General features: G+C 44.2%; 1 protein-coding gene and 4 non-coding genes across 5 annotated transcripts in view; 1 reads left to right on the plus strand and 4 right to left on the minus strand.

The window, feature by feature from the left end:
• Nucleotides 1–4078: 4078 nt before the first annotated feature.
• TRNAQ-UUG (transfer RNA glutamine (anticodon UUG)) lies at nt 4079–4150 on the minus strand. The gene has a single exon. It is a non-coding gene; the product is annotated as a tRNA-Gln (tRNA).
• Nucleotides 4151–4415: 265 nt separating this feature from the next.
• Nucleotides 4416–4487, minus strand: TRNAQ-UUG (transfer RNA glutamine (anticodon UUG)). The gene has a single exon. It is a non-coding gene; the product is annotated as a tRNA-Gln (tRNA).
• Nucleotides 4488–4751: 264 nt separating this feature from the next.
• TRNAQ-UUG (transfer RNA glutamine (anticodon UUG)) lies at nt 4752–4823 on the minus strand. Its single transcript has one exon. It is a non-coding gene; the product is annotated as a tRNA-Gln (tRNA).
• Nucleotides 4824–5078: 255 nt separating this feature from the next.
• Nucleotides 5079–5150, minus strand: TRNAQ-UUG (transfer RNA glutamine (anticodon UUG)). The gene has a single exon. It is a non-coding gene; the product is annotated as a tRNA-Gln (tRNA).
• Nucleotides 5151–9999: 4849 nt separating this feature from the next.
• The window catches only part of LOC126543762 (2',5'-phosphodiesterase 12), a 42466-nt gene continuing 40022 nt past the window's right edge, over nt 10000–12443 (plus strand). The window contains exons 1-2 of the mRNA XM_050190867.2: nt 10000–10503; nt 10784–11196. Of these exons, the coding sequence (XP_050046824.1) occupies nt 10084–10503; nt 10784–11196 (833 nt within the window). The 5' untranslated portion in view covers nt 10000–10083. The remainder of the gene's footprint in view (nt 10504–10783; nt 11197–12443) is intronic.

Raw genomic sequence — 12443 nt, forward strand, 5'->3', positions numbered from 1 at the left:
GTAATTTTTTTCTTTGAATCGAATTGAAGTAGACAAGTACCATTTTTTTTTTCGTCTTATAATCTAATGAAATGATCTTTTTACTACGAGTAGTTGACTACTAGTGACATAAATTATGATGAGGAGCGCCTTCGTCATCGGGCTAGTACCGGAATGTCGCTGGGGGGTCTCAAATCGTGTCATGCATTTACCTCAGTTTCTCGGTTACTAAAGCTCTGTTCGCGATTATATTGACGCCTTAGACGTTCTGGAGCATTGCTTTATCACTTTAACTTGACTTCATAGTAACCTTTAGTGTCCCTTTAAGTCCGCCAGCCGCTGTTCCTCCGCGAGGCTGCAAATAATTCGTACTTCAAACTTTTTCTGTTACCCAATTAAGGCGATAACCACAAAAATAAAATTATTAACGCGTAACTTTATACCTTTTCCCTCGCCTATTATAGGGGAATGGCGAAAGCCTAATTCTTTATTGAACTAAAATAACAGACTTGCTTCTCTGCACCCGCCGTGGTTGCTCAGTGGCTATGGTGTTGGGCTGCTGAGCACGAGGTCGCGGGATCGAATCCCGGCCACGGCGGCCGCATTTCGATGGGGGGCGAAATGCGAAAACACCCGTGTGCTTAGATTTAGGTGCACGTTAAAGAACCCCAGGTGGTCAAAATTTCCGGAGTCCTCCACTACGGCGTGCCTCATAATCAGAAAGTGGTTTTGGCACGTAAAACCCCAAATATTATTATTATTGCTTCTCTGCAACTATTTGTTGACAAGTTTAACTTCAGTTGGCGGCGAAGTTTCATGAGTAAAACGGCTTTAACAGTGAAATGAACTGCACCGCAGACTTTTGAAGAGTGAGATGCTCAGACTCCATACACTTTGTCCATGTCTGTTACACACCTCATTGCTTCCGCCGATGAAAAGACTCTTCAAGAACAGCAGGCGCTCTGGAGGTATCAAGTACGACGTCATTTTGAAAAGGCCGCATGACGACGATTTTGTTTGCTTCTGTGATTGGCTGGCGGAGTAAAACAACTCCGCGCGGTCCGTGTGCCTTGGTTGCCAACTGCTGCTTTTTTTATGTTGTATTCTACTAAAGTAATATTTATTTTACGCTTTCGGTTCATGTTCTTGGCACTGTTCTTCCTGCGCTTCATTCCTGCGCGAGTCCAGTTGACATGGTTCCTTGTTTGCCAAATAAAGGAGAGGGGTATTGCATCGGTGTAGCTGTAAAACACACCTTATTTCATTTCTCTTTTGTGGGTTTACACTTGTTTATGGCGAATGGTGGGTGTTATTCACATTTCTACTAGTAATGGTACCCCCCCCCTCATTTGCATAGAAAAGTGACCTTGGGTTGGGACCCCCCCCCCGAAAAAAAATCCTGGGTACGTGCCTGGACGGCGAATATCTTAGCAACTTTCGGTTTGCAGATGGTATCGTTCTATTCAGCAACACTGCAGACGAGTTATAGGAAATGACTGAAGACTTTAACAGAGTGTAAGAGTGGGGTTGAAGATTAATATGCAGAAGACAAAGATAATGATCAATAGCCAGACAAAGGAACAAGAGTTCAGGATCGCCAGTCAGCCTCTAGAGTCTGTGAAGGAGTACATTTACATAGGTCAATTAATCACAGGGAACCCTTATCCTGACAAGGAAATTCACAGAAGAATAAAAATAGGTTCGAGCGCAGACAGACAGACATTGTCAGCTCCTGACTCGAAGCTTACCATTATCATTGAAAAGGAAGGTGTACAATCAGTGCATTTTACCGGTGCTGACATATGGGGCAGAAACTTGGAGACTGACAAAGAAGCTTGATAACAAGTTAAGGACCGAGCAAAGAGCGATGGAACGAATAATGCTAGGCATAACGTTAAGAGACAGAAAGAGAGCGGTTTGGATCAGAGAGCAAACGGGTATAGCGGATATTCTAATTCACATTAAGAGAAAAAGAAATGGAGCTGGGCAGGTCATGCAATGCGCAGGTTAGATAACCGCTGGACCATAGGTTTACCGAATGGGTACCAAGAGAAGGGAAGCGCAGTCGAGGACAGCAGAAGACTATAGGTGGGGCGATGAAATTAGGGAATCCGCGGGCGCTAGTGGGAATCGGTTGGCGCAGGACAGGGGTATTAGAGATCGCAGGGAGAGGCCTTCGTCTTGCAGTGGACATAAGATAGGCTGATGATGATGGTGATATGGAAAATATGAGGCAAATAACTGTTGTTTTAACATGAAATGTTGAGCTACTAAGGATTGGTACGCAGGCTATCCAGCTCTTATGCACTGAGCTTTAAAGAAAGATAGATAATTATATGGGAATAAGACCAAGTACACGTTGTTTGAAGTCAATTCAATTCTCATTATTTAACAGAAAATAACCTGGCTGGACTCCTGGGCTAAAAGCTGCAAGAAAACAGCCTTGACGGGGCCCAGGAGACCATAACTAGATGGCGACATGTATGTATGTACAGTCCATTTGAGCAGCCGCCAGTATCTTTTTATTCCCTGACATCATGTTAATTAGTAAAGAGTAATTAGATACCTATTAAATGGGTGTTGTAATTGTCCCGATATCAATTAGGTACAGTAGTAGACCGTCGTAAGACAAGACAAAGTGAGATGTCTGCAGCAATGTACACATCGCGCGTTTATTTCTTTCCGGCGGAGAGACAGAGTCCACGAAGTATAAAACTATATCATATGATTAGCATCCGTGCGCACTAGTGCCCCTGCATATGCGTCCTGCAGGACATTGGCGCGCAGCGCGCACGGGATAGCAGCGCCATCAAACAGGCTCAGTGGGAAAGCAAGCTTGGACGAGCGACCAGGCTAACATCACGCGTGTTTTATCCTCGCCGCGCCAGTAGCTCCCGGAGATTATTACGTCTCACCAAGCTGTCCATAATATTGCTTCTAGATTAAGCTGTTCATAAGCCTAAGTTGAACAGCTTGCTTTGTTAATGAGACTGCTTTATGGCGCTACTAGCAGTCGCATTGTATTTCTCATGTTTCGCGAGATTTTTCCCCGAAAAAAAGAAACGAAAAAACGGAAAAAAGAAAAACGTGATGTGCATTTTGCTGGAAACATCTCATTTTGACGCTTTTACGATTCTCTACAACTCCCTAATTTACACACTCACAATTAGAACAGTAATTAAAGAGTGATCTATTTGCTTTTCATTAAATAATTGGATGTCTAAGACCAGAAAATTACTGGCTGTTTCTTAATGAGATACCGAACAACATATACTTGGTCTAATTCGCGTAGAATTTTCTGTCGTTTTTTAAAAGCTTAGTGTATGACAGCTGGGACACCGTGAATATGTTGCGGAGGATATCCGTACGCTGCCAAACTTTAGCGTGCAGTGAGGCGCGCCAACTTCATAAAGTGCAACTGCAGTGTGCATCCCCTCCTTCTTCAATCCCTCGCCTACATTTCTTGATGAACCCTACATGCTTTGATGATGCACAAGTGGTAGCAACACAGAGGTACGTAGTTCGATCCACTCACGTATAACAATTTCGTCGGCATTCTAGAAGCAACCTGCATATATGCACGCAATGCCGAATTTCCGGCCGTTGAAGCACTGACGCAAGAAAAAGGCTTCACACAGTACGCAGTCAGAAGCGTTAGAACATGCTACCTGAATAAACGCAAAACAAAACCATTGCAGCGAAAAGAAAATGTATATAACACATGCCCATTTGTGAGCGCGCAACTGGCGACGAACTGTCAAAAAGCAGCACTCTTTCCGCTTGAACGTTCAGGCGCAATATAACAAAAAGCAGCTCCAAAGCACCTGCCCACTGCATCCTGGGCCTGGGGTCGCGCGCACGCACCTGCAGGGAAGACAACATCCCTTCATTCTGGCTATAGTATTCTAGTACACTATAAATCAGGCCTCCGAAGGCGCTCGGCTCAAATTCGCGAGCGAGACATTTTTCTATGCGGAAGCAGCAGCAACAGCAGCAGCGGCAGCACCAAAGGGCGTTCAACAACAGTAAACTAACAGCAATTAAAAAGAAAAAAAAATTTACAAGGTCTAAACCTTGTTGAAAAAAAAAAAAACTTACAAGGTCCCACCGAGATTTGAACTCGGATCGCTGGATTCAAAGTCCACAGTGCTAACCATTACACCATGGGACCGAGGCGGGCCTGGGGTCGCGCGCACGCACCTGCAGGGAAGACAACATCCCTTCATTCTGGCTATAGTATTCTAGTACACTATAAATCAGGCCTCCGAAGGCGCTCGGCTCAAATTCGCGAGCGAGACATTTTTCTATGCGGAAGCAGCAGCAACAGCAGCAGCGGCAGCACCAAAGGGCGTTCAACAACAGTAAACTAACAGCAATTAAAAAAAAAAAAAAAACTTACAAGGTCTAAACCTTGTTGAAAAAAAAAAAAACTTACAAGGTCCCACCGAGATTTGAACTCGGATCGCTGGATTCAAAGTCCAGAGTGCTAACCATTACACCATGGGACCGAGGCGGGCCTGGGGTCGCGCGCACGCACCTGCAGGGAAGACAACATCCCTTCATTCTGGCTATAGTATTCTAGTACACTATAAATCAGGCCTCCGAAGGCGCTCGGCTCAAATTCGCGAGCGAGACATTTTTCTATGCGGAAGCAGCAGCAACAGCAGCAGCGGCAGCACCAAAGGGCGTTCAACAACAGTAAACTAACAGCAATTAAAAAGAAAAAAAATTTACAAGGTCTAAACCTTGTTGAAAAAAAAAAAAAACTTACAAGGTCCCACCGAGATTTGAACTCGGATCGCTGGATTCAAAGTCCAGAGTGCTAACCATTACACCATGGGACCGAGGCGAGCCTGGGGTCGCGCGCACGCACCTGCAGGGAAGACAACATCCTTTCATTCTGGCTATAGTATTCTAGTACACTATAAATCAGGCCTCCGAAGGCGCTCGGCTCAAATTCGCGAGCGAGACATTTTTCTATGCGGAAGCAGCAGCAACAGCAGCAGCGGCAGCACCAAAGGGCGTTCAACAACAGTAAACTAACAGCAATTAAAAAAAAAACTTACAAGGTCTAAACCTTGTTGAAAAAAAAACTTACAAGGTCCCACCGAGATTTGAACTCGGATCGCTGGATTCAAAGTCCAGAGTGCTAACCATTACACCATGGGACCGAGGCGGGATGCGATGTCTAAACATGCCACTACATGACTGAATTAACAACACGTTGTCCACATCTTTTTGGTTGTTTTTTTTTTATTCCTCAAACGCTCTTTTTTCTTTCTTTTATGGTTAATTACCTAGCTGTGGTAGAAAAATAAAATCCTCGTGCAAGCTTCGAATGCAGGACATTGTATACCGACCTCATAGATGGCGCCACGTCACGGGCAAGGTGCTCTATCACGGAGGGATACCGGTCGGATTCGTTACAGTTAGCCGTAGACTTGTTCTCTACTTCTGGCTCACTGAAATGTTGAGCATTGTAGAAGGCAATGTAATTACGCGCCTTATTTTGCTGTTTTTATCAATGTTGCTAACATGAGAATTTCATAAACAAAACTGACAGCTGCTGCGCAGAACGCTGGGCAGCAGAACCTGACTACGTATCGGTAGTTTCGGCCCTTTCGTCAATGTTCGGCACGAATGTCGTCCAGAGGCCAAGTGTGTGGGCGGCATCCGCTTGTTGCAAAGCTAGTCCATTAAAAATGCAACTTACACAAGTATGCTGAGCTCTAAGGAGTTCCTCGCATTCCAAGTACGCCGAGGTGTCCATCGTACTTTAGTCGAACGTCTGCTGCCACAACGCAACCAACTCGGAAAAGCAATTTTTTTGGCTACGATGTCCCCCGTGTGCTCCCTAGTTGACTTCCTTGTCCCTATTAGGCCGCTCAAAAAGGAGTTAGATAGGGCGATATGGAATAGTTTCAGCCGTTATTGAAGGCGTGCGTGGAGGAAGGAAAAGCAAAGAAAAAAAGGCGCGCTATGTTTGCGTCGACATCCTCTTCGCAATGCTTTATTTATTTGTTTATTTATTTCTTTATTTATTTTATCTGTTATTCCGTCGCCGACCAGGAAAGCCTCATTATAGCATACGTACCAGCGGTGCGATATGCGACTAATCCGTTTTCGAATATGGTTGAACTGTGATGAATCCCGTAAGGATACCATGCAAATGGCGAAACAGCAATACAAAAGGAAGTTAAATAAGACACTTGTTAGAAATACTCATACACATTCGATGGCTGCTTGACTATTCATTATGCGGGCGCGCGCAGTCATTCTTTGCTGCGCTTGATTTCATTGGAAAAGTAAATATTCAAAACGTATTGCCATATTCAAGTCAGGAATTTGTGTCCGCCGACGGCGTACATGTGTTACGAAATTTGTGCATGTCTCGGGTGCCACAAGCGTTTGCGTCAGCTCGGTGATACATGGTAATATAACAACATTCATATCCTGAATTTAACGTTTTGACAGTAAGGATTGATATCTTCTATGATACCATCAGATATAGTAACCTTTCAAATATTGTGCGAAAAGCCGCGGTAGCATGTGCACCTTAACAAGAACGTTTGTTGTTTGGTGTAAAAGCTTGTAATGTTACACGTTGTACTAATGTTTCCCGGCAAGCACGTGCTTGCCCTATCGGTGTGTATGTGTATGTACAGGGTGTCCCAGCTAACTTTAGACAGCTCTTAAAAATGTGCGAATGCCATGTAATTGGACAGAACCAAGGTAGTGTTGTTTGCCGGCGCTTGGAGATACACAGATTACTTTTTTCATTCCGCCTAATTGCATAATTAGACATAAATAATTAATCAACTTCTCAAATATTATAATTGGGTGAAAAGTGTCAATGAGAAAATTGTAGAGAAATATGAAAATACACCCGATACAGCTTTCTGTTGCTCAATACGTGCTACATAAAAGTTTTTCCGAGCGTGAGAGAAGCCCGCGAATACACGCAAAGTGCCTCGAGCGGCCAGTCGCGTGGCTATTTTCCCGCAAACCTAGAAGTGTATCAAAGGCTGAGCGTTGGAAATCAACGGAATACAGACTACTTCTTCTCTACACTGGGCCTGTAGTACTCATGCCTGTTCTGCCTCCTGAACTTTACATGAACTTTCTTTCGCTTCACTGTGCAGTCTACATTCTGGCAAGCCCTAGGCTGTGCCGGCAGCATACTGATTACTGATCAGGTTTCCTATAATGTTCACTGTGTATTACGTCTTACAAATGACGTACGCAAGCATGGACTACTGGACATGTTCAGCGCATTTCCTTTCGAAAATAATATGCAGTTCCTCAAGCGGCTTCTGAAGTGATGTGGTCAAGATTAATTCCTTCATGTGATTTCTGTTGCTTTCGCAGTTTTATAATGCTAATTCATATATTTTCTTTTTTTTTTTGCTCCCTTCTTTTTTTTTATTACATGCTGCACTCAAATGACCAAGCAGGGTGGGCAATAAGAATTTTTGTTCTGTTCTTCTCTGACTTCTGTTGTGCAATTGGAATTGCGAAATTTTTTTTGTCAGTGTATATATTTGTTCTTTGAACAGTATGCATATATGTGCTTTTTGGTCTTTATATGTATAAGGTGACAATAAATGTTTAATTGTATTTGGAAGTTGGTGTAGGGCCATCTTTTGTTTATTTAAAGCAGATTCACTACAGCAGAATGCATTCAAGCACTCGACCAATGTAAAATATGTAACGGTTGGCTGCTTGAATGTGTCCCGGCCGCTATCGTCGCTTTAATGTGTGTATACCGGGAATATCCGTTGGACGTTCCCCGGATATATATATATATAAGGTCTATTCGATTCAGCCAAGTTTCTCTGCACCTTCTGCACCTATTCACGGTGCACTGCACCTTGTCAGAGTTGTCGGACGATCCTACCGCTGTCAACCAGATGTAGGAGTCGTCGGACGATCTCGCCGCTGCCACCATTTGAAGGAGTTGACGGTCGTAGAGAGGAACTCGGTGAACAGGATTTATTTACATTATTTACATCTTAGACAAGACATACATCGACAGTCTAGCGTGACTCCCAAATGGAGCACGCAAGACGACGCATACAGCAAACAGCTTACGAGCACACAGCTCACGAGTACATTTCGAGCATGACAACGAGCACTCGGCTCACTACGACGAGCACGACAACGAGCACCCCCAGCAGCCGACAATCGCTGCTTATAAGCTCTCTGCTCGACGTCATAGTTCGACGTCATTCAAGATGACCCACCCTTTTGGAGGATGAGGGCTGTCGAACTGGAGGAGGATGAGGGCTTACATACACGTGCCGCACACACACACAGGTGTAAAGGTCCGGAGCCGACGTCAGAGGGGCTTCGTAGAACTCTCTTAACTCGCAACGGCGACGAGGCTAGAGGTTGGCGGCGGCATTCCAAGATGAGGTTACCACCGCTGGCGTAACTGGCTGGCAAACTTGCACTGCAGCTGGCCGTTCTTAACAACCTAGACCCTCGATTCCCCAAGGTGCAGCAGTGCACCCTGCACCCCCGTGCTCGATTGAACGGGGTGCAATGCAAGGTGCCGCCGCGGTGCACTGCACCCTTGAACCTTTTCAGCGGGTGGGTGCAGCCCGGCACCCCCTGCACTTTTTCGTTTGAGGTGCCGTGCACTTTTTTCTGAATCGAACAAACCTTCCTGTCGGCAATGCTATCATGCTGATAACGCGCGTGCCGTTCGTTACTGGAAAGTACCGGGCTCGCAGCGTTACAGAAAGGAAACGCATCAAGGCAGATGACGATTATCATTGTATGGCAGAAGGGGCACTCCAAAGGGTGTAAACTGTTCTTAGAGCGAACAATGCGGTCTTTTTTTTTTTAACTACTTGCTGCCTGAATAACAGTATGTATGACTTTTATCAGTCTTTTCATGCAGCTCGGAGTACCAACGAGTTTTTGTTCAAAACATATCTATGGTCATTTCTTGTAATTATCTTTAGGTTATGCGAGTGAACATAAACCGGTGTGAACCGATTTGAAACGTTATTTATTATATTTTACATTGGGGCAGAAGCGGAACTGAATCATTTTCGGTAAACCGAAACAAAAATTGGGACAAAGAAGTTCCGGTTTGGTGCTAAGATTTGAGCTCGTGCATAGTGCTAGGGTGGCTAGAAGGCTAGCCACCCTAATAGTGCGTCCCACTTGACTAAGGATGAGCAGCGACTATAAAGCATTGCCTTCGTTGCAACCATTGCTGCAACAGTACGTGGTGCCAACATTGGCACGATGGCTCCCTCAGAGTTACAAATGCACATCTCAAAGGCTGTGCTTTTGTCCATTCTTGGCGCTGAAAGCGATTGCAAGTGCTTAAATTACGTCATGGCCACCATATATTAAAGATTACTCGTCGCGGAGGCCTTAATTGTAGACCTCTTTGATTACCCGTCTCCATGCCCGTCACTGACAGTTCCGGACTGCCCGAGGCGGTGCTTTCAGCCAATGAGCGTTGTGTATGCAGCGTCTCGGGCAGTTATGGACTATACACTCTTAGGCAAAGTTACACCCTTTGGATTGCCCCTTCTGCGACACAACGACAATCGTCATCTGCCTTGAGGCGCTTCCTTTCTTGAAAACGCCGCGCCCGCTACTTTCCTGTCGGGAATGCTATCATGCTGATAACGCGCATGCCGTTCGTTACTGGAAAGTACCGGGCTCGCAGTGTTAAAGAAAGGAAACGCATCAAGGCAGATAACGATTATCGCTGTGTGGCAGAAGGGGCACTCCAAAGGGTGTAACCACGGTGATAGAAGTATTTCCCCGTTGGTGTAACTTTGGAGTGTACAATTCGAAGAGGTCCACTGTCGCAAATACAAAACTTTATCGTAATAATTATAAAATTAAACAACGCTTAATAAATATATAATGATCAAATATTTTTATAGTTTGTTCTGTTACTGTGAACTAGCCATAGCGCAATAAAACGATTGCTCCAAATTACTTGGATTACAAAAAAGCAGTTGGAAACCTGTTTCAAAATGGCAGCGCCGGCAGCGCGCATGTGTAATGTTGTTTCGATGGTTTCACATCCCATACCATTTCTATGAACAGGCCATTATGACCGTGTGACAAGCAATGATATTCGCACGTTTTGTAAGGTCGAAACTAGTGCAATCCACTCTTCAATTTAGGATCACAATGTCTTCCGCTGTCATCGCAGCGGAGAAACTAGCTTACGTTAATTATGACACCGAAAGCACCAGGCTACGTTTGTCGTTTAAGTATGCTTCAGAGGACCTCGCAGAACGACAGTATACATTAAACCGTAAATCCGCAGAGGAGCTTCGCGTGGTACTCAGTAGGATAGCGCTCAACATTGCCAACGCTGAAGAAGGAAAAAAGAAACGGAAAAAGAAGAAAGATGCTTACTGTCCTGAAGATACTTCGCAAACTGACTTGCGATCCGAGTTGTCAATTTCTTTGGAACACAATGGCTTGCCTGTGTCCGGAGATGTGGCAAACAGCGATGCCTGGAAAGATGGTTCCATACTGCAGGTAGTTAACGTTTTGCCCCATCATAGTTGGTTCCGGTCGACCGATCAATCTTAAAGCTTATTGTTATCTATTTTTTTCTTCTGGTACACTTGTAGAGTAATTGGTTGAAGTTGCTTTTAAGAAATTATCTTTGGTTTTATTTGGTAAATATACGGCGATATCTTGTGCTTCTAAACACGACGTTACACCAAAGCCCGAGTTTCCTAGCGTTCGAAATTTATATGTGGTAGATGTAGCGCTATCAGTTGAGTCAGCGCTTCCTTATTCTTTCATTTTGCAGATTGGTGAGCAACGGTACGTGATTGCGGTAAATGCACCCACTGTACGGAGCGTTCGTCTGCCTAAGTACTTCATGGTAGGCTTTCCAGCTTATGCGCGCATTGAACTGGAGAATTGCAGTCTGTGTGACTGGAAACTGACCTGGTATATGAGCGTCACGAAAGGGCAAAAGCTACCAAGCCATGAAGTGCGCAAAGTGAACAACATGCTGTTCTTGAAAACACATCATAGTGGTCCATTCCTAACGCCAGGTGCTTCGGACATTGGACGCCATGTGCTTCTGACACTGACACCTTGTGCAGGGCAGGGCATGCCAGTTGAAGTTATTTCATCCTCTGTTGTTGAGGCTGGCCCTGGTATATGTCCGTTCGAAGCGAGGCAGTCTTTTACACCTTTCTTCACTGCACCTGGAAGGTAAGTTTTTTACTGCTGCAAATAATTGCTTAATTTTGTTTGTAATCTGTATTCTTCTGTTCCTTCTATGTTTGCGTTTAGACTAGAAGAAAATGAACTTCGTATCCAAATAAACGACACGCAGACCGTCCTAATCTTGTGCTGGACAGTCTGTGACAGTTTCATTGTGCACTCTAATTCATAGAATGAAGAACTGCCAGCTTCTTGTGGCACTAGCTCTCAGTCAGGTGTATATCGTAAAACAAATATTTGTATCAGGAAAATATGCTTCACACTGTAAGAGTTGGGGTTGGGCATGTCAAAAGGGGTAGCTGCTCCATGCCTTCGTCCAACTCATCCACGCTAAGGACGTTGTTGAAGGGATGATTTGTTCTCATCAAGAATGAGGAGTACTGGGTTTATTTACAATATCTATATGAAGAGTGGAGAATGTTACATCTCATCAGTCTAGCATGACTGAATGCTTATTTATGACTGCATCATTTATCGTGAAAGATGTTACCTGCTAATGACCATTTAACACTTAGTCAGACCTAAGTAATATAAATGCATGGTGTGAGACTTGGTTAATGAAACTGTATATTAGTAAATGTAAGGCAATAAGAGTTACTCGCCATACTTCTCACGACACTCCATGTATTTATTCGCTTAATAATGTTCCCCTAACTCAGGTTTCCACTCACAAATACCTTGGTATTTATGTTCCTCAAAACCTTTCTTTGCAAACTCATGTTGATCGCATAACTAGTAATGCTAGTTGTACTCTTGGTTACATCAAACATAAATTTAGTCTAGCTCCCACCAACTTAAAACTCTTGCTTTATAAAACGCTAGTTAGGCCCATGCTTGAATATGCATCTGCTATTTGGGATCCTCTTGTCAGTTCACTTAGCCTCAACATAGAAGCCATTCAGAACCGTGCAGCACATTTTATTTTATCTAGCTACTCACGTACAGCAAGTGTCACTTCAATAAAATTCAATCTTGATTTGCCTAACCTGTCACTTCGTCACAAAATTTCACATCTCTGTCTATTTCATAAAATCCATCATTACAATCCCACTTCAAGCGACTCTCTTTTGTTACCACCATTGCACATTTCTTCCAGAAATGATCATCAGTTCAAGGTTGACATGCCATGTTGCCGCACTAACCTTCCTTTCAGTTCCTTCATTCCCACAACAAGCGGTGACTGGAACCACCTTCCCACTTCCGTTGTTTCAATCGCCAATGTCAACGAATTCAAA

This window comes from Dermacentor andersoni, chromosome 1 (assembly GCF_023375885.2).
Source record: "Dermacentor andersoni chromosome 1, qqDerAnde1_hic_scaffold, whole genome shotgun sequence".
Lineage (NCBI taxonomy): Eukaryota > Metazoa > Arthropoda > Arachnida > Ixodida > Ixodidae > Dermacentor > Dermacentor andersoni.